Source organism: Mobula hypostoma, chromosome 11, assembly GCF_963921235.1.
Source record: "Mobula hypostoma chromosome 11, sMobHyp1.1, whole genome shotgun sequence".
NCBI classification, from domain to species: domain Eukaryota; kingdom Metazoa; phylum Chordata; class Chondrichthyes; order Myliobatiformes; family Myliobatidae; genus Mobula; species Mobula hypostoma.
In genome coordinates this window covers 85,916,500-85,942,073 of record NC_086107.1, presented here as the reverse complement: position 1 = coordinate 85,942,073, position 25,574 = coordinate 85,916,500, and the positions used below count along the sequence as shown (strand labels likewise).

At 44.1% G+C, this 25,574-nt stretch overlaps 1 protein-coding gene across 1 annotated transcript in view; it reads right to left on the bottom strand.

Moving 5' to 3' along the window:
- Positions 1–1,270: 1,270 nt before the first annotated feature.
- Positions 1,271–25,574, bottom strand: part of dlgap5 (discs, large (Drosophila) homolog-associated protein 5) — a 72,657-nt gene continuing 48,353 nt past the window's right edge. Inside the window, exons 14-18 of the mRNA XM_063062398.1 lie at positions 19,448–19,637; positions 17,880–17,922; positions 16,371–16,626; positions 3,041–3,132; positions 1,271–2,229 (exon numbers count right to left, since the gene is read on the bottom strand). Of these exons, the coding sequence (XP_062918468.1) occupies positions 2,110–2,229; positions 3,041–3,132; positions 16,371–16,626; positions 17,880–17,922; positions 19,448–19,637 (701 nt within the window). The 3' untranslated portion in view covers positions 1,271–2,109. The remainder of the gene's footprint in view (positions 2,230–3,040; positions 3,133–16,370; positions 16,627–17,879; positions 17,923–19,447; positions 19,638–25,574) is intronic.

Sequence of the window (25,574 nt, the reverse complement as noted above, 5' to 3'; positions counted from 1 at the left end):
GCACAGTGGGGAGTATCATGACTGGTTGGAACACGGCCTGGTATGGAAGCAACAATGCACAAGAACGGAAAAGCCTATGAAAAGTAGTGGACACAGCCTAGTCCATCACAGAAAAAGACCTCCCCACCATTGAGCACATCTACAAGGATCACTGCCAAAAGAGAACGGTGTCCATCACCAAGGAAGCACACCATCCAGGCTACGCTCTCCTCTCAGTGCTACCATCAAGGAGTTACAGGAGCCACCATCAACGGTGAACTGATTCCAAAACCTATGGCCTCACTTTCAAGTACTCTACAACTGATGTTCTCAGTACTTGCGTACATGTTTATTTCTATTTGCAGTTCGTTTTCTTTTGTACAATGGTTATTCAGTAGACTGTGCGTGTGTGTGGATTTTTAGTGATTTTGTTGTATTTCTTTATTCTACTACAGATGCTAATAAATTAACCTCAGGGTAGAATATGTACTTCGATAATAAATTTACTTTGAACTTTAACTTGGGACAGGTACCAACATGTGGATCAACAGGTGAGTCAACTGAGGGAAAAACTTATTTGAAAATACGTTGCTGTGATGCTTAAAGGAAGCCAAGACTTCCCTTGTCTTTCACAGTTGAAGCAAATGAGATGAATGAACATCAACTGTACCTGGACCTGAATGAGACCCAGCAGATGGATGCAATCATAAGGAAGGCATATTATTGCTTTTACTCCCCAAGTTGACCAGGTTCAGTTAGTTACCGAACATTCCAACAAACTTCTGCAGGCGTACTGTTGAAGGCGTCCTGACTAGTTGCACCATGATCTGGTGGAGAAATTTGAATGCACAGGAAATAATTATCTGCAGAATAGTGGACAGCCTAATACATCAGAGACATATCCTTCTCCGTCATTTGTAATATCTATAGGGAGGCACTGCCTGAAGAATACAATATCCAAAGATCCCCATCACCTCGGCCAGACCATCTTCTTGCATCTATCATCAGGCAGGAGGCACAGACATCAGGTGCTTCCCTTCACGAATGTACTGGTACAACCGTAATAACTGCTGTTTAGCAACATGGAATTTTGAGTAGAATAAGTGAGGTGAGCCAAGAAAACATGGAATAGTTAGACGTAAGAATGGATGTGCGTTTCAGCAAAACATGAGTGAGTGACACGTTAATTTATCATATGATAATGATGTGAATAGAATCTCAAAGCTGCAAACTGTTGACGATGGTTGCAACATTATTAACCTTGGGATGGTTAGTCAAAATGGTTCCAAATTAGGAACATGCAAATATTTATTTAAGCAAAATGATACAAAGAAATACAGACAATAGTTATGCAGTTACAAATTTCACATCTTTTTTTGTTCATTTTAAAATAAAATGTTCTTTTATAATGTTGCAATGACCAAAGTGAAGACCCATGTTAGTGAGGTAGTCATTTTAGTTTGGGGTGTCATTAATTCAACTTTAAAACTTTGAAAACATGTAAAATCCAAAAGTTTCTAATTCATTGAAATTGCCAGTGTCAATAGATGCCTTCTCTTGAAGCCATCAATGCAATTGTCTACTCTGTGTTGGTAATGGTGCCAGTGATCTGGGCACTGTGCACACAAGAACAGTTCAGATATAGGAAGCTGAAGGGCTTCATGCACCAAATCTTTCCAGCTGCAAATACAGAAGACGTGTCAGATCAGGAACGGACAAGAAACATTGCAGACCAATACTGTTTTTAAGCACCATTGGCAGTATCCTTTCCTTTCTGCTAGAAGAACTCAACAAATCCACAGAACATCAAAAAAAATTATTTGCCAGAAACAAGTGAATACAGTGTTGAATTACATACAGCAACTTATTATCTGTTGGCAGAAAATGCACTTGCAAGCAAAGGCTGGATTGAGCCTAGTGCTAGAATAATCAAAGACTCACACTCAAAGGCATTATTCATTAAGTATCAAAGGCTCTGGTTTTCAGAGTGCTCTCCACTAAACACTAGGGCAGCAACAGTCTCCATTTAGAATGAATCCATAATGTTTTATCCTTCAAATCCATTACAAGACATTCATAGTCTGATGATAGCTGGTAGTTTTGACAGCAACACCTCAGCTTCACCAGTCTTCACTGAGAGCTTCCACTGGGACTGAATGATATCAGATCTTGGAGAGCTGCTTGGAATGGAAGCACTGGGCAGCCTTCTTTAATAGTTCCAAAAGGGCTCAAGTAAGTTCCTTCATTCTCCTTAAAAATATAAGAGTTGTTAGATTTGAACATGTATTTCTCAGTTACCAGAACAAAACTAGGCACTAAAATCAATGCCTAACATGGATTAATCAGTTGAGAGTTGAAAGGCATAAGCATTTGGAATGGAGACTATGCAACTGGAGACATGATCTTCCCAGAAAAGTCAGTCGAGTGCATACAGGCACTGAGTCATGCCTTCAAGTTCATGAGCCACATATGCTAGTCATATTCCAGTTATAAAGCAATTGAGCAACATCAGGTAGACAGCATCTGTTTAATACCACCCTTAGGCTGAGGAGGAGAAGATGGATTACAGATTCGTAGTTTGAACATCTGATTGTAGCTCAACTACTTCCATTTCAAATTCAATAGAGAATCGCAATACTGTAGTTAAAAAGTTCACTCTAACAGAAGTATTTCCAGAACTACCTCGCACATCTATAAATACTAGGAAATATTAGGTACTTTGTACAGGCAAATGGATTGCAGAAGTAAGGGAGGTCATCTTAAGTTACAGACAAAGGCTTACGGACTGGCAATAGCCACTGCATCAGTTCCTTGAGCCTGTTGGACTCATTCTACCATTCAGTATCATCTATTCCTCATCTTGGATTCAAGAACACTTAAACATACCAACTACGTACTACACTTCAGTTCATCCCACCTTGAAGAATGAACACACCGGATACATTTTCAAACCAGGCACTGCAGATAAGTGAAAAATCAAGTCACTTGCTGAATATCTGCAATCTAGGCAGAGACAATTTTATGTAAGGTTAATAATTTACCGAGCTGTTAGTATCCTTACCATTTCTTGGGCAACATTCCCAGCAGCCGACAGATCAGGCACATAATTTGAACAAGAAGTTTTTGTTGTAATGAAATTGGGAGTCAGCAGACCTGGAGGTGGAAACCCAGTGTAAATAAGAGCAAGTCGATCGAAACAGATAAAACACAATGTTTCAGTCTCTGGTGATGAGATAACATGTCAGATAAAGTTAATCCATATTAGACAAACAACCCTATTTAAGGAATGGTGGTAGGTTTCTGTCTGTTACATTGAGCACCACCTAGTGGCTAATCAAAACATAAATCTGTGAGATAAAACCTCTGTGTTTCTAAATTAAATAAAGGTTGGAAAGATTAAGTGAACACTTTAGTTATCGTCGTATCCCTTGCCATAAAGCACTTCAGCTTTCCTTAAGTCCAGGCAACAGTCAGTTAAGATGCCCAATAAAAGGATCAACGACCAACTTTATTCACCATTAACTGGACATTTCATGCGTTAGTAACTTACTGTGGTGTGTTGGAGCAAAATGCAACAAGAATGAACAATATTTAACAATTATAAATAACAAATTATATAAAAAAGTTAGAAGCTGAAGTATGGACATGGAATAAACTGCATAAATCAGCATTTACAATGTAACCAGCATTAGAAAAAGTGGTTTAAAGTGCAGTGATGGGGTCATTGATGGGAAGAGTATTAGGGGGGAAAATTAACTAGAATGATGGAGATGATCGTCTCCAAGGGAAGATGACATAAATCTCAAGGTAGCATATGGTGATATACATGTACTTTGATAACAAATTAACTTTGCATTTTGAAGTCTTTGTTTTAATAGCCCTATAGCACTTTCCAGAAGGGAACTTTTGGAAAAGGCAGTTTGTTGGGTTGTAGTGGGTAACTTCAAAATTAAATAAAAGTCAGAAAGATTAAGAGAATACTATTCCTTTGGTTGTCATCGTTACTGATTCCCTAAACACGAAACACTTCAGGTTAATGAGCTTTCCTGAAGTGCAGGCAACAGCTTAAGATGCACGTTAAAATAAAATTCCAAAAACTAAGCATCAATTTGTTCAGACATCTGGCTCACCCATTAGAGTCAGAGCACTATAGCATAAGGTCATTCAGCCCATCTAATCTGTGCTGACCTAGTCTCCTGCCTAATCTCATCGACCTACACCTGGACCATAAACCTCCCCGTACTTATTTAATCTTCACTTAAATGTTGAGACCAAACCTGCATCCTCCACTTCTGCTGGCAATTCATTCCACACTCACAAAACCCTGAGTGAAGTTCCTCCTATGTTCTCCTTAAACTTTCCACCTATTATCTTTAACCTATAGTTGTAGTCTCATCCAACCTCAGTGGAAAAACCCTGATTGCATTTATTGTATCTATAGTCCTCATACTTTGGTATACCTTTATCAAGTCTCCCCTTATTCATATATGCTCCAGAGAATATGTCCTAACCTATTCAACCTTTCTTTATAGCTCTGGTCCTCAAGCTCCACACTATCCTTGTAAATTATCTCTGCACTCTCTTCAATCTTTTTGATATCTTTCCTGTAAGTAGGTGAGCCAAAACCTCATACAATACTTCAAATTAGACCTCACCAACAATTATATATTTTCAACATAACATCCCAATTCCTGTAATCAAGGATTTATGAAGGTTAATACACTAAAATCCTTTATGACCATATCTACCTGTACCATCACTTAAGGAATTATGGATCTGTATTCCCAGATCCCTGTTCCACTGCACTCCTCAGTGCCCTACCATTCATTTGTACAAAACCTATCCAGGTTTGACATGTGCCCCCCCCCCACCCCCAAAGTGCAACACCTCACACTTATCTGCATTAAATTCCACCTGCCATTGTTCAGCACATTTTTCCAGTTGGCCCAAATCCCACTGCAAGCTTTGATACCTTCCTTGTAGCCTTGATAGAGTGAAACGTGAGCAAGAGGAATCATGGCCAGAGTGCTGCTGGAACCAGGATTCGGACAAAGGGCTGGGTATGCAGGTAGTGTCAGGGTTGAGACAGAGAACACTGAACAATCTGGAATGGGGGTAGGTTTGCAGTCAAAGGCACATCTGCACTCTCATCTCACTGGGTTCACAGGAAAATTTGAAATATGTTTATATTAATGGAAGTAACATCCAAAAATCTGCTGGTCCAATGTTATCAGAGTCCCCAGCGTTTGAGAATAGGCGTTTACTATACATGACAAATGATTACTGAGTTATCAGCAGGTTTAAGTGGTCACGGTGGAATGGTTTAATAAGCTATCAGGTTGAAACCAACCTCAATTATTGACATTTCAAAAGGGTTTAGCGCTTGCTATTAAAACAAAAATATTACAAGGCAGCGCTGGGTCTCAGATTTTATTGGGCTTGAGATCGCACGAATGAGTGCAAGAATTGAAAAGTGAGCCAGGCCAGTTGGGAAATTTGAGATCATTGGGTAATTAGGCACTTGTCAAGGGGCAATAAAAAGTAGTTTGACTTAAGTGGAGCAGCTATTGTGGGAGTGAACAGGATTAGAGTGGGGAGCTTGAGGCTTTGGCTCAAGAGGCTTCTGTGAGGAGGCAGAGGTTAAAGTAGGTTTCTGGTAAGTTTCTTTCTGCACAAGCAGAGCAGTGGGATTGCCAGGTAGGCTAGTGCAGTCCTCTCGCAAGTTATGGAAGATGGGGAGACCTCTGGTGTTCTCTAGGACACCACCTGCGGGAAGGGCATCCAACTTGCTTCTTACAGACTGTTGGGAAGCTAGAGCTGGATGAACTCCAGACCATTTGGGTAGTTGATTGACATAAGACACAAGGAGGCAGACACAGGTACTGGGTAACTGTCAGGAGAGGGATATGGGACAGATAACTAATGCAGGGTACCCCTGTGGCATTCACTTCAGCAACAAGTACCTATTGATTTGGAAACTATTAGGGTAGGACAAACTAGCAGAGCAAAATCACAGCAGCCAAGTTTCTGGCACTGAGTTTGACTCTAGGACTCAGAAGGGAAAGGCGGTGTGGTGGGGAGGGGTAAGAGCAGTAGTGATAAGAGAGTCATTGGTTAGGGGAATAGACAGGAGGTTCCGTGGAAGAGAATGAGATTCCCAGATGGTATGGCATGTTGCATCCCACGTGTCAGGGTCAGGGTAATCTTGGAAAATTTATGGCATTTTTAAGGGTGGGGTTTGTGGGTGGTGAGCAGCCAGGAGGTTGTGGTCCACTTCAGTACCAATAACAGACAGGAAGGGTGATGAGGTCCTGCAGAGTGTGTTTGGAGATTGAGGTGCTAAGTTAAGGACAGGACCCCTACAGGGCTGTGATTTCCAGATTGTTATCCATTTCACATGCTAATGAGGCCAGAAATAGGAAAATTAAACAGGAACACATAGCCAAGGAGATGGGGCAGGACAGAGGGCTTCAGATTTTTGAATCATTGGGCTCTCTCTTCCAGGGAAGGTGGGATCTGTACAGAACAGTTTGCACCTGAACTGGAGAGGGATTAATATCTCAGCAGGAAGGTTTGCTGGTGCTGCACTGTGGTATTGGTGGAGCTGTTAAACTAGAGTTGCAAGGGTTTGGGAACCAGATTTCCAGGGCAAGTAGCGGAGTGGTTGTAGGGAAATATGTTAAGCCTACTTACAAATACAGGAACTGAAAGGTTGAGCATGGCACAAGGAATAATCTGAGTGGCATTTATTTCAATGCAATGAGTATTATAGGCAAGTTATCTTACAGCATGGATGAGCATATGGAATTATAACATTGTAACATGAGTGAGACAGTTGCAGGAGGGCCATAGCTGGCAACCCAGTGTTCTGGTGCTGTGTTGTTTTAGACTTGGAGTGGGAGGAATTAAAGGGGGAAGTGTGGTATTACCATTCAGTGAAAATGTTACAGTAGTGCGCAGTCAGGACAGACTAGAGGGTTTGTCTGCTGAGGCTGGATGGGTGAAAATGAGGAATAAGCAAGGCATGATCAAGTTAATAGGATTATATATTAAATTAGCAGGATTTTGAGGAACAAAATCTTGCAGGCAGTTGCAAGAAAAGGTTGTGATAGGTGATGTTAACTTTCCACATTGAGTGAGACTCCCATACTGTAAAAAGTCTGAATAGTATAGTTTGTCAACTGAGTACATAGAACCATAGAAACTACAGCACAGAAACAGGCCCTTTGGCCCTTCTTGGCTGTGCCGAACCATTTTCTGCCTAGTCCCACTGACCTGCACACGGACCATATCCCTCCATACACCTCCCATCCATGTATCTGTCCAATTTATTCTTAAATGTTAAAAAAGAACCCGCATTTACCACCTTGTCTGGCAGCTCATTCCATACTCCCACCACTCTCTGTGTGAAGAAGCCCCCCCCTTCCCCCCTCACCCTTAACCCATGTCCTCTGGTTTTTTTCTCCCCTTGCCTCAGTGGAAAAAGCCTGCTTGCATTCACTTTATCTATACCCATCATAATTTTATATACCTCCATCAAATCTCCCCTCATTCTTCTACGCTCCAGGGAATAACCTATTCAACCTTTCTCTGTAACTGAGTTTCTCAAGTCCCGGCAACATCCTTGTAAACCTTCTCTGCACTCTTTCAACCTTATTTATATCCTTCCTGTAATTTGGTGACCAAAACTGAACACAATACTCCAGATTCGGCCTCACCAATGCCTTATACAACCTCATCATAACATTCCAGCTCCTATACTCAATACTTCGATTAATAAAGGCCAATGTACCAAAAGCTCTCTTTACGACCCTATCTACCTGTGACGACACTTTTAGGGAATTTTGTATCTGTATTCCCAGATCCCTCTGTTCCACTGCACTCCTCAGTGCCTTACCATTAACCCTGTATGTTCTACGTTGGTTTGTCCAACGTGCAATACCTCACACTTGTCAGTATTAAACTCCATCTGCCATTTTTTAGCCCATTTTTCCAGCTGGTCCAAGTCCCTCTGCAGGCTCTGAAAACCTTCCTCACTGTCTACTACACCTCCAATCTTTGTATCATCAGCAAACTTGCTGATCCAATTTACCACATTATCATCCAGATCATTGATATAGATGACAAATAACAATGGACCCAGCACTGATCCCTGTGGCACACCACTAGTCACAGGCCTCCACTCAGAGAAGCAATTCTCTACCACCACTCTTTGGCTTCTTCCATCGAGCCAATGTCTAATCCAATTTACCACCTCTCCATGTATACCTAGCGACTGAATTTTCCTAACCAACCTCCCATGCGAGACCTTGTCAAAGGCCTTACTGAAGTCTATGTAGACAATATCCACTGCCTTCCCTTCATCCACTTTCCTGGTAACCTCCTCGAAAAACTCCAACAGATTGGTCAAACATGACCTACCACGCACAAAGCCATGTTGACTCTCCCTAATAAGTCCCTGTCTATACAAATGCTTGTAGATTCTGTCTCTTAGTACTCCCTCCAATAACTTAGCTACTACTGACATTAAACTCACCGGTCTATAATTTCCCAGATTACTTTTCGATCCTTTTTTAAACAACGGAACAACATGAGCCACTCTCCAATCCTCTGGCACCTCACTCGTAGACAGCGACATTTTAAATATTTCTGCCAGGGCCCCCGCAATTTCAACACTAGTCTCCTTCAAGGTCCGAGGGAACACTTTGTCAGGTCCCGGGGATTTATCCACTTTAATTCTCCTCAAGACAGCAAGCACCTCCTCCTTTTCAATCTGTACAGTTTCCATGGTCTCACTACTTGATTCCCTCAATTCCATAGATTTCATGCCAGCTTCCTTAGTAAATATAGACGCAAAAAACCTATTTAAGATCTCCCCCATTTCCTTTGGTTCCGCACAAAGCCGACCACTCTGATCTTCAAGAGGACCAATCCTATCCCTTACAATCCTTTTGCTCTTAATATACTTGTAAAAGCTCTTTGGATTATCCTTCACTTTGACTGCCAGGGCAACCTCATGTCTTCTTTTTGCCCTCCTGATTTCTTTCTTAAGTATTTTCTTGCACTTCTTATACTCCTCAAGCACCTGATTTACCCCGTTTCCTATACATTTCATACAACTCCCTCTTCTTCTTTATCAGAGTTGCAATATCCCTTGAGAACCAAGGTTCCTTATTCCTATTCAATTTGCCTTTAATCCTGACAGGAACATACAAACTCTGCACTCTCAAAATTTCCCCTTTGAAGGCTTCCCACCTACCAATCACATCTTTGCCAGAGAACAACCTGTCCCAATCCACGCTTTTTAGATCCTTTCTCATTTCTTCAAATTTGGCCTTCTTCCAATTCAGAACCTCAACCCTAGGACCAGATCTATCCTTGTCCATGATCAAATTGAAACTAATGGTGTTATGATCACTGGAACCAAAGTGCTCCCCTACACAGACTTCCGTCACTTGCCCTAATTCGTTTCCTAACAGGAGATCCAATATTGCATCCCCTCTAGTTGGTCCCTCTATATACTGATTTAGAAAACTTTCCTGAACACATTTTACAAACTCTAAACCACCTAGACCCCACACAGTATGGGAGTCCCAATCAATATATGGAAAATTAAAATCCCCTACCACCACAACTTTATGTTTCCTGCAGTTGCCTGCTATCTCTCTGCAGATTTGCTCTTCCAAGTCTCGTTGACTATTGGGTGGTCTGTAATACAATCCCACTAATGTGGCCATACCTTTCCTGTTTCTCAGCTCCACCCATAAGGACTCAGTAGACAAGCCCTCCAATCTGTCCTGCCTGAGCACTGCTGTAATATTTTCCCTAACAAGCAATGCTACTCCCCCACCTTTCATTCCTCTGCCTCGATCACATCTGAAACATCGGAACCCTGGAATATTAAGCTGCCAGTCCTGCCCCTCCTGTAGCCAAGTTTCACTAATTGCTACAACATCATAATTCCACGTGTCAATCCACGCCCTCACCTCATCCGCCTTCCCCGCAATACTCCTAGCATTGGAATATATACACCTCAGAAGATTTTTACCACCACTCACAACCTTTCTATCAGCGGATTTGCTTAAACTTTCAATATCATTTATTTTCACCCCAGCCACACTGTCAGCTCTGGCACTCTGGTTCCCATCCCCCTGCAAATCTAGTTTAAAGCCTCCCCAACAGCACTAACAAACCTCCCTGAAAGGATATTGGTTCCCCTGTAGTTCAAGTGTAACCTGTCTCTCTTGTACAGGTCCCACCTGCCCCAGAAGAGGTCCCGATGATCCTGAAATCTGAAACCCTGCCCCCTACACCAGTTCCTCAGCCACTTGTTCCTCCTCCAGAGCATCCTATTCCTACCCTCACTGGCACCCAGCACAGGTAGCAATCCTGAGATTACCACCCTTGAAGTCCTGCTTTTCAACTTCCTACCAAGCTCTCTATACTCACTGTCCAGGACCTCTTCACTCTTCCTTGCTATGTCATTGGTGCCTATGTGCACCACGACATCTGGCTGGTCACCCTCCCACTTCAGAATGTCATGCAATCGATCAGAGACATCCTTGACCCTGGCACCTGGGAGGCAACAAACCATCCTGGATTCTCTGTCACGACCACAGAACCTTCTATCTGCACCTCTATCTATCGAGTCCCCTATCACTACCGCTCTCCTCTTTTCCCCCCTCCCTTCTGCACTGCAGAGCCAGACTCAGTGCCAGAGATCCGGCTACTGCAGCTTGTCCCAGGTAAGTCATCCCCCGTAACAGTAAAGATTCTTTAATATACAGCATAATGGATCTCCTACTAGGGAATGAACACAGGATAGGTAACAGAAGCTTGACTATCATCATGCCACTAGTTTCAAGATAATTATAGAGACAGATAGGATTGGTCCTCAGGTTGAGATTCTAAATTGGAGAACTGCCAATTTTGATGCCAAGAGGAAGGATCTGGCAAGTGTGAATTTGGATAGGCTGTTTTCTGAGAAAGGGATGCTTACTAAGTGGGAGGCCTTCAAAAGTAAAACTTGGAGAGCAAAGTTTGTATATTCCTGTTAGACTAAAAGGCAATGCCTACAGGTTTAGGAGACCTTGGTTTGAGGGATATTAAAGCCCTGGTTAAGGAGGTGATGCACAGAAATATAGGGATTAAAGAACAATTGAAATGCTTGAGGACAAGAAATGCAAGAAAACACTTAAGGAAATAAAGAGGGTCAAGAGAATGAGGTTGCTCTGGCAGACAAGGTGAAGGAGAATCCTAAGCACTTCTACAGACATATCAAGCACAAGGATAAAATGAGAATAAGTTGGGTCACTTGAGGATCAGCATGGTCACCAGTGCATAGAGCGAAAAAAAATGGCGGAGATCTTAGTTTTTTTGCATCTGTATTTACTCAGGAGATGAACGCAGTCTATAGATCCAAAGCAGAATAGGGTGGATAAATCCCCAGGGCACAAGTGTCCCCTCAGATCTTGTGGAAGGGTAGTGCAGAAATTGCAGGGGCCCTGGCAGAAATATTTAAATGCCCTTAGTAATGGGAGAAGTGCAGGAGCATTGGAGGATATCTAGTGTAGCTCCATTGTTTAAGAAAGGCTCTAAAAAAATAAACCAGGAAATTATAAGCTGGTGAACCTGACATCAGTAATGGGTATATTACTAAAAGTATTCTAAGGGACTGCATATACAAGTAACATACATCAAAGTTGCTGGTGAACGCAGCAGGCCAAGCAGCATCTATAGGAAGAGGCGCAGTCGACGTTTCAGGCCGAGACCCTTCGTCAGGACTAACTGAAGGAAGAGTGAGTAAGGGATTTGAAAGCTGGAGGGGGAGGGGGAGATGCAAAATGATAGGAGAAGACAGGAGGGGGAGGGATAGAGCCGAGAGCTGGACAGGTGATAGGCAAAAGGGGATACGAGAGGATCATGGGACAGGAGGCCTAGGGAGAAAGACGGGGGGGGGGGGTGACCCAGAGGATGAGCAAGAGGTATATTCAGAGGGAGAAAAAGGAGAGTGAGAGAAAGAATGTGTGCATAAAAATGAGTAACAGATGGGGTACGAGGGGGAGGTGGGGCCTAGTGGAAGTTAGAGAAGTCAATGTTCATGCCATCAGGTTGGAGGCTACCCAGACGGAATATAAGGTGTTGTTCCTCCAACCTGAGTGTGGCTTCATCTTTACAGTAGAGGAGGCCGTGGATAGACATGTCAGAATGGGAATGGGATGTGGAATTAAAATGTGTGGCCACTGGGAGATCCTGCTTTCTCTGGCGGACAGAGCGTAGATGTTCAGCAAAGCGGTCTCCCAGTCTGCGTCGGGTCTCACCAATATATAAAAGGCCACATCGGGAGCACCGGACGCAGTATATCACCCCAGTCGACTCACAGGTGAAGTGATGCCTCACCTGGAAGGACTGTTTGGTCCCTTACCACCATTCAGGGCCCCAAACAGTCCTTCCAGGTGAGGCATCACTTCACCTGTGAGTCGACTGGGGTGATATACTGCGTCCGGTGCTCCCGATGTGGCCTTTTATATATTGGTGAGACCCGACGCAGACTGGGAGACCGCTTTGCTGAACATCTACGCTCTGTCCGCCAGAGAAAGCAGGATCTCCCAGTGGCCACACATTTTAATTCCACATCCCATTCCCATTCTGACATGTCTATCCACGGCCTCCTCTACTGTAAAGATGAAGCCACACTCAGGTTGGAGGAACAACACCTTATATTCTGTCTGGGTAGCCTCCAACCTGATGGCATGAACATTGACTTCTCTAACTTCCGCTAGGCCCCACCTCCCCCTCGTACCCCATCTGTTACTCATTTTTATGCACACATTCTTTCTCTCACTCTCCTTTTTCTCACTCTGAATATACCTCTTGCTCATCCTCTGGGTCACCCCCCCCCCGTCTTTCTCCCTAGGCCTCCTGTCCCATGATCCTCTCGTATCCCCTTTTGCCTATCACCTGTCCAGCTCTCGGCTCTATCCCTCCCCCTCCTGTCTTCTCCTATCATTTTGCATCTCCCCCTCCCCCTCCAGCTTTCAAATCCCTTACTCACTCTTCCTTCAGTTAGTCCTGACGAAGGGTCTCGGCCTGAAACGTCGACTGCGCCTCTTCCTATAGATGCTGCTTGGCCTGCTGCGTTCACCAGCAACTTTGATGTATGTTGCTTGAATTTCCAGCATCTGCAGAATTCCTGTTGTTTGCATATACAAGTATTTGAATAGACAGAGCCCAATTAGGGACAGTTAACAGGCTTTGTGCTTGGCAAGTCATGTCTAAATAACCCCAATTGAGGAGACTACCAGGAATGCTGATGAAGGAAAAACAGAAGATGTTGACCACATGGACTTTGGCAAGTCCTTGGCCGAGTCCCACATGGGAGGCTGGTCGAGAAGCTTTAGTTACTCATTGGCTTTGCAGAAGAAGCCAGAGTGGAAGTAGATTGTTACCTGTCTAGGTCTGTCGCTGTCTGTCATCTGTATTAATGATCTGGATGATGTGATCAATTGGATCAGCAAGTTTGCAGAGAACACCAACATTGGGGGCATAGACGAAGAGGAGGCTATCAAAACTTGCAGCGAGTTCTGAACCAGCTAGAAAAATGGAATTTAATGCAGACAGGTGAGCTTCTGCACTTTGGAAGACAAACCAAGGTAGGACTTAGTGAACAGTCGAGCATTGAGGAGCACTGTAGGACAGAGGGATCTGGGAGTACAGATCCATAATTCTTTGAAAGTGGTGTTACAGGTAGATAGGGTAGTAAAGAAAGCTTTGATTTATGAAGGCTAATGTGGCAAGGTATTGAGTACAGGAGAGAGGATGTTACGTTGAAGTTGTACAAGCTGTTGGTGAGACCCAGCTTGGAGTATTGTGTGTAATTTTGGTCATCTACCTACAGGAAAGATCAACAAGATTGATGTAATACAGAGAAGATTTACAAGAATGTTGCCAGGATCTGAGAACCTGACTTTATAGGGCAAGATCAAATAGGTTAGGACTTTATTCCCTGGAGCATAGAAGCACAAAGGAGATCTGATAGACATATACAGAACTGAGGGGTATCCATAGGGCAAATGCGAGGAGGCTTTTCCCCATCGAGGTTGGGTGAAACCAGAACAAGAAGTCATAGGTTGAAAGTGAAAGGTGAAATATTTAAGGGGAACATCAGGGAGAACTTATTCATTCAAATGGTGTGGTGGTGAGAGACTGAAACAGGCCGCCAGCGCAAATGGTAGATGTGGGATTGATTTCAACATTTGAGAAGTTTGGACAAGTGTATGGAAGGAAATGGAGGGTTATGGTCCAGGTGCAGGTCGATGGGACTAGGCAGAACAACAGTTAGTGCAGACTAGAAGGGCCAAAGGGCCTGTTTCTGTGCTGTGGTCTTCTATGACTAATTTTAATTTACATTCTTTGCTTCACTGGAGACAGTTTGTCTTTATCTGGAAAGATGGCCCACTATGGAGCCATTGGCATTTCGTGCTGTTCATTAAACTAGAGATCTGGTCTGGTCAGGATAACTGGTAGAAGACAAGATGCTGCATTTGGACTTTTTAAAGTTTAAACTGGAACAAAGTTTATCGGGGCCATAATTACTGTCCTGAGTTTGCGAAATTCTGTTGGTTTTTTTGTATCAATAGCTATAATTTGGTTTAACTGTTTCATTCTGTACAAGGACAAACATATGGTGGGCTTGAACAATATAGGTTAGGGAAAGAAAACACACCACACAAGCAGAACCACAAGAGTACCTGATAGAAATATATTAATGACATTAAGGCATAATTTCAACAATGGGATGTGAATGTGGCAATTTCTGGATCAAAAATGTACCAAAGACCTTCAGCTGGGTTAACCCAGTCAATCCATGCCTGCTACTATGTTTTCTGCTTTTGACATGAACACAAAAGCAACTTCATTCAATCCTTTTTAGGTACCACTCAAGGAATTAGGTGATGTTATTCTGGAGGTGGGCTTGTTTTTACTTGGCACTGGGAACTGCTAGACTTCAATACCTCTATTTCCTGACTGGCCCCAGCTGCAGTCTGAGAACCTATCCACTGGGTCCTTGCTACAGCCTCCACCTACCATCCTGCAATGACACTCATCATCCCCAATCTCTCCCAGACCCAACCTTGATTTTCACATACATTGCTGGAGGAACTCAGAAGGTCAGGCAGCATCTATGGAGGCAATAAACAGTTGACTTTTAGGCTGAAACCCTTCATCAGGAGTGGGAAGGAAGGGGGAAGACGACACTAACATTGACTGCTTATTGCTCATCCTGCAATGATGCCCATCATCCAGATCTCTCAGACTCAACCATGATTCATTTTCCCATGTATGTAAGACAGAGTTCATTTTGTGAGTATTGCTCTGGATTTTCAGCATCTTCAAAATCTTGTTTATTTTCCCCACATATCTTGATGTGTGCAAGAACCATTACACATATCTTGAACAATGCTGAATGTTGCTATGGTAGGGATACGCAAAATAAGCATCAGTGCATCTTCTCCAATGGCAATGAACCTTTGAGCCCGAGTTTGAGAAAAAGCTCAACAGAAACACTTGGAGACATTATTTCTGATGGAAATCCCTAATAGTTGCTCTTTATTCACATATTTTCTTAAAATCAATGTAGTTACCAGATTTGCGTCCATTATCTAATGGGATATTGTAACCAGAGTTCCAGTGAATAGAAAGGGACTGCAGGAACTGGGGCTCCCAGTGAGAAGCTGGTGACTGACCAGACCAGATTATTTAAACCAAACACTGTAGGTGAAGAGGATGAAATTCATTTTATTTGACACTATCTTGGCAGATAAATTTAAAAAACCAAAATCAGTTCACTTCCAGTTCAAGATATGTAGAAGACCAACCCATTAATTCATTCTGAATCTTAATAACAATCTCCAGAATACAGGATCTGTTCTCTCATTTAACTACTAAATCAGCCACTAAATATTGTTTATTAATCAGAAGTAAATATTGACCTAATAAAATGTCATGGTGTCTGCAAGTTTATTCAGGCTGTATTTCCTGGGTAGAAGGTATGGTTGCACTTTGCTTGCACAAGGTTATTGCTAAAGATCAGGGGTTTCCAACCAGGGGTACATGGTTAATGGCATTGGTCCATGGTACAAAAAATATTAGAAACCCCTTCTTTTGACAATGAACACAATAAATGAATGAATTACAGGTTGGAATACAGTTGCAAATTTCAGACATTGACTAATTTTAACAGTAGTTGATGCTTTAAAGTATGAATGACTTTCTATAGAGAATCATCAAATTAATCATTTTTAAATTCCAATGAATTTGAAAATCAATGATTCTGGCTTAGGACAACAAACTTAAATCAAGGTGTTACATGCACTAACAACTCAATTTACCTGAACTATTGGTCAATGGAAACACTTGCTGTGAAATTGGCTGAACACCATTTGGAGGATGCTCACACACTGGACTTTCCATTTCCACACAATGATCCACTGAAGGCTTCATTTCTTCTGGCAGTTCAATGTCATTTGTGGAGTTTTCTTGAGTGCAACTGGACCTGGCAGCATTCTCATTATGAAATGGGGTCTGCAGTGTTTCTGGCATGCTGTGAACACTATCACTGGGTTGGAGGTACTTTTCAAATTCCATCTAGGAGGCACAAGATTGCAGCCTTAAACTTACTCTTGCAGACAAAATATGCAGCAACTACAAAATAAATATTAGTAGGAACAGCTCAACACCAAGGGCAGAGAGAGTTTCATCACATCATCCGTCTTCCACACACAACTTATTCTTGGCCAATAATTTATGACAAGCCACTTTTCCTGGTTTTGTTTTCACACTGATACACTTTCCCATTTTGAGTTCTTGGCTTATTCATTGGCCGCTACCAAATATCGAACAGATTGCATGTAGAGGGCAAAATCTGGCTTTACTGCACCAACGGGCAGAGTTTAATTTATCACAGAAACAATTTGGAAAAGCTTTGATCTGTATGTCAGTTTCTCAGTAGAGAGCAAACTCCTGATTTATTGGTGATACAGTTGAGGTATATTCCATCTGAAAATAACACTAAGTGAATTTTGAAACCACCATGAACTGAAGTTCAGTTTTATTTAGCCTAGGAGCCTGGCTCAACAAGAATCGAGGTTGAAATGGCTAATTATTTAATGAACTGCTCTAGAGCGATGTCATTCTTCAATTCTACATTACAGTGGATATTCTTTGAACTATTTTAAGATTTCTACCTTGGTCAGGTTATGTTCTGATACAAAATTCTAATCATAAAAACTCAAGTTTAAGTTTAGTCATTGAACTGTACACATGGATACCAGCAAATGAAACATTTTTCCAGACCAAGGTGCACAACACCATACATGTAACACAAAGTAATATTACCACAAATAAGTTAATAAGTGAGGTGCACTTACAATGCTACTGGTGCTTCCTATAGTACATGATGAGTCCTGGGTTATGGCAGGGAGTTCAGTAGTTTACAGCTTAGGGGAAACTGTTTCCCATCCCAACAGTCCTTGTCCTAACGCTACCTAATAGCAGGAGGTTAAAGAAAAGATGGAGGATCCTTGAAAATGCCAGGGCAGTGCTCCTGGTAAACATCTTAGATGGGAAGATGATGATTCCTCAGCAGTTCTTTCAAATCTTTGTAGGATGTTGAGGTTAAATGCCATGCAATTCTTGTAATAGATGGTGATGGAGCTGATCAGGACACTCAATAGTGGCTCCTTTGAGTCAATTTCAATTTCTAGATTGACAACCCTATCCCAGTCCTATTAATGGTATGAAGGGACAGAGGGGCTCACCCACTACAAAGCATTATGACCAATAATCAACATACTGGTTTAATAAAGCTCCAGATATAGAGCCATTAAATTTAAACTTACCTGCTCTATGTTCTCTCCAGTACAAGTACCTTGTTGCGGGACACTAAATAGAAGAAACATTCATTAGAAAGATTTCTCAAGGAGCCTTGCACATAACCATTTGCAAGGTAAGCATATGGAAGCCTTCCCCGAATTAATTCCACCTTCTAGTTTTCAATGTTTTCTGAAGCACAAGACTTGAATCTCATTGCTTTATAACATCGTACAAGTATCTGCACAAATGAAGTGCTTCTAAAAAAAAAATTAAGATCCACAATCAAAGCTGGAATCAGTCCAACCATAACTGTCATATCATCCTGCTTCCCATAATAAAATATATAATTTACTTTAAACCACAGTGAATGTTTACAAAGTTAAGCATTGGGTTGATTAGGAATCATTGGACCACGTGAAATGGGGTTAGAGTATTTTTCTGTGATTGATTTCAGACCTGGCAAACAGAGCTACACCATTACTGGGAAAAGTTCCAAGTTACCTAGTCATTTGACTTGAATGCACAAAGGTGTTACATCCAATATTTTCAAGAAAAAAATTCTCACAGTTGTGTGTCTCTTGCAAAAGATGTGCTGATTTTAAGGAAACTCGAACCAGTAGTTTTAACCAACTACCATCTTGCATTTGTCATGGAGTCTAGCAGCTCAGAATAAAGGCCCTTTATTAGCAAACAAATTACCAAATTACCAAACTCATTTCTACACTAATCTTACTCCAGATCATTTTGTTCTCCTCACATTCCTGTTAACTTGAATATACAAAATCATGATAGGGTGAATTATGTCAGCTACCTGACTGCATATATTCTTGATGTGAAGATGTATCACTCCTTCATAAAAAATTAACTAATTGTTACTTGGAACTGTGCACACTCTTTGTCACCTCCACTTAATGCTAGAGGTTTCTGCTTTTGCCTTGCCATGATGGGGGCCTAGCTCAGTTAACCCACCCACCCTGCTCATGCGCATTAGGGAGTAGGCTATGTATCATCCACAGCAGGACCACCGGACCCAAACAGTTACTTTCTCCAAGCAGTAAGGGTGAACAACATCTCCACCCACTAAGCCACCCCTCCACACACGTGCCCCCCCCCCCTTATCATTTCCTGCCGGTCACCTTACGTACAGATACTTGTGTCTGGCATCACTTTCTGAACATAAAATCAATGTATACAAACTATTTACGTTCATTGCTTTTATTGTGTTCTTTATATTTTTTGTGCTGCACTGGATACAGAGCAAGTTAGTTTCTCCTCCTTTACACTTGTATTCTGCAATTGACATTAAACAATCTTAATTTTAAATTGGTGCTGGCGAGGGACTTGTTAGCAATACAGGAAAAATTCAGTTTAAATGGAGAATTGCCACACCAAATTTGTTCCAACAATAATAAAAATGAAAAAGTGATGAAATTAGGAAATCTATTATACCAATTTGAACAACTGACAGGATTAAGGGATGCATGCGGATACCACATGGACTAGATTCATTCATTACTACAAAATACAGCAGGAATAAGCCAGTCCCAACATAGACTGCACATCTTGAAAGAAACTTAGCAAGCAGGATACTTACCTCTCTCCAAGCAATTCCATACTTGTCCTGGAACTATAGCTGTCACAAATCTGTTGGCTCTGCTTGCCTGCCATACACGGCACAGGAGAGGCAGGAAGGGCTGAAGAACAGAAACTCGATCTAGTGATGCTGCATTGCTCGTTTGATCTTTGTTTTGATGCTCCATCATTTGTACAAGTTTTGGGAGTTGCTAGATTAATGTTAGAATTTCAAAATCAATTGCTGTCACTTCAAATTTGACGTATCAAACAACTAATTCTAAATTTTGTTCTAGACAAACTACTCAGCAGCTACAGAACGAAAACAGTGCCTTTCATTGGCAACAGGCTCATCTTTAATGTGAGCTTTAATTTAAATTGAATGGAATTTCATATTCTTGCTGCACTTGGGACACATAAGCTAATACAATCAGAAGGCATACTGGTTTATGCTGGTAGTTTCCAATCACATTTGAGTGATGAGGTTAGAAAAGACAGAACTAACACCAGGCATTGCAAGTTAGCAGAAATTCAAGGTAAATATCCAGTTAATTTGATCTGCTCTTGTGGTGTCCACTACAAAAAGACAAAATTATCTAATATTTTGTTAAACCTCAACAAAAGTGCAGATGAATTACAGGCCAAAACATCAAATTATGGATTTGATATTTACTAATTACAATAATTAGCTAAAGACTAAACATACTTCTAGGCTAGGAGCATTTGAAGTTACACAACTTTCGCAAAGATTACTGGATCAAACTTGTCAATTACTATCTCTGCCCAATAGATAGCCTGGGGGTGATAAAGCTCACAGCACCAATCCAGGGGAATGCTCAATTTGGATTGCTTCTCGGGGTTGGCTACAGAAACAGCCAAGTCTGGGGAAAGCTGGACTGCTTAATGGGAGGCCAAAGAGCCTACTTGAAGTTCAGACATTTAACACATTGTGGTAGAGACCCGCTATTCTGAATCTGCAATATCCAAGCCATGCTCTGTTGAGTCAAGAGCTAGAGTCAGAATCTGAGAGTTGAACAGTACAAAGCCCTTTGACTCACCATGGAATACTCTTGCCATGGGAGACTGTTTGACTATCTACTGTCTTTACCCCTCAGTTTTAATATTGCATCAAGTTATACTATGGTTTCCTTCACTCCAAGGAAAACAGGCCCAGCCTATCCAATATCTCCACACAACTTATGTCTTGCAGTCCAGACAATACCCTGATGAATCTCCACTTTATACTCAATTACATCCTTCCAAAAAGTGTGGGGAAAGTATTAGATACCCTTAACAATGCAAACAGCTTAAATTGAGTAGTTTAATGCTGGGGTCCCCAACCTTTTTTGCACTATGGACAGGTTTAATATTGACAATATTCTTGCGGACTGGCCGACTGTGTGTGTGTGTGTGTGGGGGGGGTGTTAATCACGACCGGAATATAGGTAAAACTGTAAGTCACTTGTAAGTGGCTAATAACACTTAATTTCATTTCTGAAAGGGTTTATCTAACGAATTTAATATTAAACACAACACATATTTTCCTCCCATGAATATAGTGATAAGTCAATTACAAGTCACTTACAAGTCAATAGCATCATAACATTTTAAGTAACGTTTGGATATTAAACACACAGTGCATTATTTTCCCTGTATGAACATATAAAATCATTGCAACACACCAATATTGGTGAACCAGTGGGAGCCCTGGGCTGGTTTCCCTGCAACAAGATGGTCCCATCGAGGGGTGATGGGAGACAGTGACACCCAAAGGGATTTCCTTATGTCCAGTCTATTCCGCAATTTAGTTTTCATTGCATTCATTGTGGAAAATCCTGCTTTGCAGAGATATGATGTTGGAAATGGAAACAATGTTTTCAGTGCTTTCGTGGCTATCTCAGTATATTCAGCCTTGACTTTGATCCAGAATGCCAGCAGAGATGTTATATCAAACATACTTTTCAGCCCACCGTCATTTGCAAGCTTGAGGAGTCGACCTTCTTCCCGCGCTGACATGGATGATTTACCGGGGACATTCACAAATGGGTCACGGACCCAGTCCTTTGCACGTCTTGGGTCATTTGTGGTTGAGAAGTAACGCTCAAATTCTGCTGACAGTGAAGATAGGTGATTGCACACTAGCTGTGAGAAAGACGGTGCAGCCTCAGTCTCTCCCAAAATCCCAGTTAATGTTGAGAATATGTCAAATATGCCCCTGTCTACTCGCCGTCCCCACAATTCCAGTTTGGCTTTCAAAACAGACACTTTATCTGCCAACTTAAAGACAGTTGTCATTCTCCCCTGAAGTGACAAACTGAGTTCACTGAGCAGGTTGGAGATGTCACACGGATAGCCACTAAGTACGATGCTCTCAGAGCAGCAGCATTTGTGGAGGTGGTTGCTCTCACCACTTGCTTCTGTCCTGCTTGCTCACGTCTTTTCCTCTCAAAAAAACTCAACAGGTTTGTCTTTAAGTGCAGAGTGCTTGGACTGAAGGTGCCAAAGCAGTTTTGAGGGCTTCATTGCCTCATTAGACAGCTTGTCTCCACATATCACACACAGGGGGCTTGGAGCATGTGGGTTGCAGGTCGCAATAAAGCTGTATTTTATGTACGACTCGTCGTAGTTTATGTTAAAGGAAGCTTTCTCTTTTTTTTTTGCAGTCTCTGCATTATCATCGTTAGGCCTTTTATGTCCTTTTCCAGCTCTTCCAAAGAAACTCTCAAGCTGTAGCAGTGTGCTACACACACGCTAAAATAACCACACGTAGTCGGTGAGTTAGAGTTGCGATGAAAGAGACTTATTCAAACTTCGCAGCCTGCTTTAAAGCCTTCCCGTTCCCGCCCTCCCTGGGTGGGACTGCTGTGGGGAATGCATATTCCCAGACCCTTTCCACGCGCAGGATTTTCCCCCTGCTGGTGAAGAAGGCCTGGCGCCCTTTTTGGGGCCGGCCTCTCTGCCTGCACGCACTGTTTCGTGAGCTGGTTCGTGTGTGCTAGAAAGTGGGTCGCCACATAACACCGCCCCCCCCCCCGAACCGGCAATACCTCCCCCAGTGTCCACAGTCTGGATCGACCTCTGTTTGGGGGGTCTGCCCCTGCGCCACGGTGCCTGAGCCTGGACCGGCTGCGCCAAGTCCACATGGGCTGGTTTGAGTCGGTCCACTGTGAAAACCCCCTCTCTCCCCCCAATGTCCAGCACGAACGTGGACCCGCTGTTCCTGATCACCTTAAACGGCCCCTCGTAGGGCTGCTGTAGCGGTGCCTGGTGTCCGCCCCGTCATACAAAAAGAAACTTACAGTTCTGCAGGTCTTTGGGTACGCAGGTCGGGCTCTGTCCGTGCTGTGAAGTGGGTATGGGGGCCAGGTTACCGAGCCTCTCACGTAGTCTGTCCAGGACTGCTGCGGGTTCTTCTTGCCCCCTTGGGGCTGGTGTGAACTCTCCTGGGACGACCAGGGGTGCGCCGTACACCAACTCGGCTGACGAGGTGTGCAGATCCTCCTTGGGCGCTGTGTGGATTCTGAGCAGGACCCAGGGAAGTTCGTCCACTCAGTTAGGCCCCTGCAGGCGGGCCATGAGAGCCGATTTCAGGTGACGGTGGAAACGCTCCACTAGTCCATTCGACTGTGGGTGGTAGGCAGTTGTGTGGTGTAGCTGCGATCCTAAAAGTCTGGCCATAGCTGACCACAGGCTGAAGGTGAACTGGGCGTCCCTGTCGGAGGTAATGTGGGCCGGTACCCCAAAGCGTGCTACCCAGGTTGCGATCAGTGCTCGGGCGCAGGATTCGGAGGTGGTGTGGGTGAGCGGGACTGCCTCTGGCCATCTGGTGAACCGGTCTATCATAGTTAGGAGGTACCGCGCTCCTCGTGACACTGGCAGGGGCCCCACGATATCCACATGGATGTGGTCGAACCTCCGGCGGGTGGGTTCGAACCGCTGCGGCGGAGCTTTGGTGTGCCGCTGCACCTTGGCCGTTTGGCACTGCGTGCACGTTTTGGCCCATTCACTGACCTGTTTACGCAGTCCATGCCACACGAACCTGTTGGAGACCAGCCAGACAGTTGTCCTGATGGAGGGGTGCGCTAAGTTGGTGAATGGATTCGAAAACCTGCCGGCGCCAGGCTGCTGGGACAACGGAGCGGGCTTGGCCAGTAGCTACGTCACACAGTAGGGTCCTCTCACCTGGGCCTACGGGGAGGTCTTGGAGCTGCAAACCGGAGACCGCAGTTCTGTAATTAGGGATCTCTCAGCGTCTGCCTGCTGTGCCTCTGCCAGCGCTGCATAGTCCACCCCCTGGGACAGGGCCTGTATGGTAGGTCTGGAAAGTGCGTCTGCCACGACATTGTTCTTTCCAGAGACATGCCGGATGTCCGTCGTGTACTCGGAGATGTAGGACAGATGTCGCTGGTGGCGGGACGACCAGGGGTCGGACACCTTAGTGAACGCAAAGGTAAGCGGTTTGTGGTCTGTGAACGCGGTGAAGGGCCTACCTTCTAAGAAGTACCTGAAATGCCGGATTGCCAGGTATAGTGCCAATAGCTCCCGGTCGAAAGCACTGTATTTGAGTTCGGGTGGTCATAGGTGTTTGCTGAAGAACGCCAGGGGTTGCCAGCGACCCTCGATGAGTTGTTCCAGCACTCCACCGACTGCTGTGTTGGATGCGTCCACCGTGAGGGCAGTAGGAACGTCCGTTCTGGGGTGCACTAGCATCGCGGTGTTTGCCAAGGCTTCTTTGGTTTTAATGAAAGTGGTTGCGGCCTCTTTGTTCCAGGTAATGTCCTTGCCCTTACCCGACATTAGAGTGAACAAGGGGCACATGGTTCGGGCTGCTGAGGGGAGGAAACGGTGGTAGAAATTCACCATACCCACGAATTCCTGCAAGCCTTTGATTGTGTTGGGTCGGGGGAAGTGGCGGACCGCGTCTACCTTGGCGGGCAGCGGGGTTGCCCCGTCTTTAGTAATCCTGTGGCCCAGGAAGTGGATGGTGTCGAGTCCGAACTGGCATTTGGCTGGGTTGATTATAAGGCCGAATTCGCTCAGGCGGGAGTAGAGCTGGCGGAGGTGGGACAGATGCTCCTGATGACTACTGCTGGCTATGAGGATGTCGTCCAAATAGATGAATGCAAAGTCCAGGTCGCGTCCCACCGCGTCCATTAGCCACTGGAATGTCTATGCAGCATTCTTTAGACTGAACGGCATTCAGAGGAATTTGAAAAGTCTGAACGGGGTGATGAGTGCTGTTTTGGGGATGTCGTCCGGATGTACCGGGATTTGATGGTATCCCCGGCCGAGGTCCACCTTGGAAAAGATCCTTGCGCCGTGTAGGTTTGCTGCGAAGTCTTGAATGTGCGGCATGGGGTAGCGGTCTGGCATTGTAGCCTTGTTCAGTCTGCAGTAGTCACCGCATGGTCTCCAGCCTCCCGTTGCCTTGGGCACCATGTGCAGGAGGGAGGCCCATGGGCTGTCGGACCGTCATATGATCTCCAATTCCTCCATCTTCTTGAACTCCTCCTTCGCCAGTCGGAGCTTGTCTGGGGGAAGCCTTCAAGCATGGGCGTGGAGGGGTGGTCCCTGGGTCGGGATGTGGTGCTGTACTCAGTGTCTGGGCATGGCTGCTGTGAACTGCGGTGTCAGTACTGATGGGAAATCTGCCAGGACCCTGGGGAATTTGTCATCGGACAGCGTGATGGAGTCCAGGTGTGGGGCTGGCAACTTTGCTTCACCCAGGGAGAACGTTTGAAAAGTCTTGGCGTGGACTAATTGCTTCCCTTGCAGGTCGACCAGCAGGCTGTGGGCTCACAGAAAATCCGCCCCCAGGAGTGGTTGGGCCACGGCGGCCAGTGTGAAGTCCCACGTGAACTGGCTGGAGCTGAACTGTAGCCGCACCGTGCGGGTGCCGTAGGTTCGTATTGTGCTGCCATTTGTGGCCCTCAGGGTGGGTCCCGGTTCTCTGTTGCAGGTGTCGTAACTCGTTGGAGGTAAGACGCTGATCTCCGCTCCGGTGTCGACCGGAAAGCGGCGTCCCGACTGCTTGTCCCAGACATACAGGAGGCTGTCCTGATGGTCAGCCGCCATAGCCATCAATGGCGGCTGGCCCTGGCGTTTCCCGGCAATTTGCAGGGTGGTCTACAGCGGTGGGCCTCTGTGCC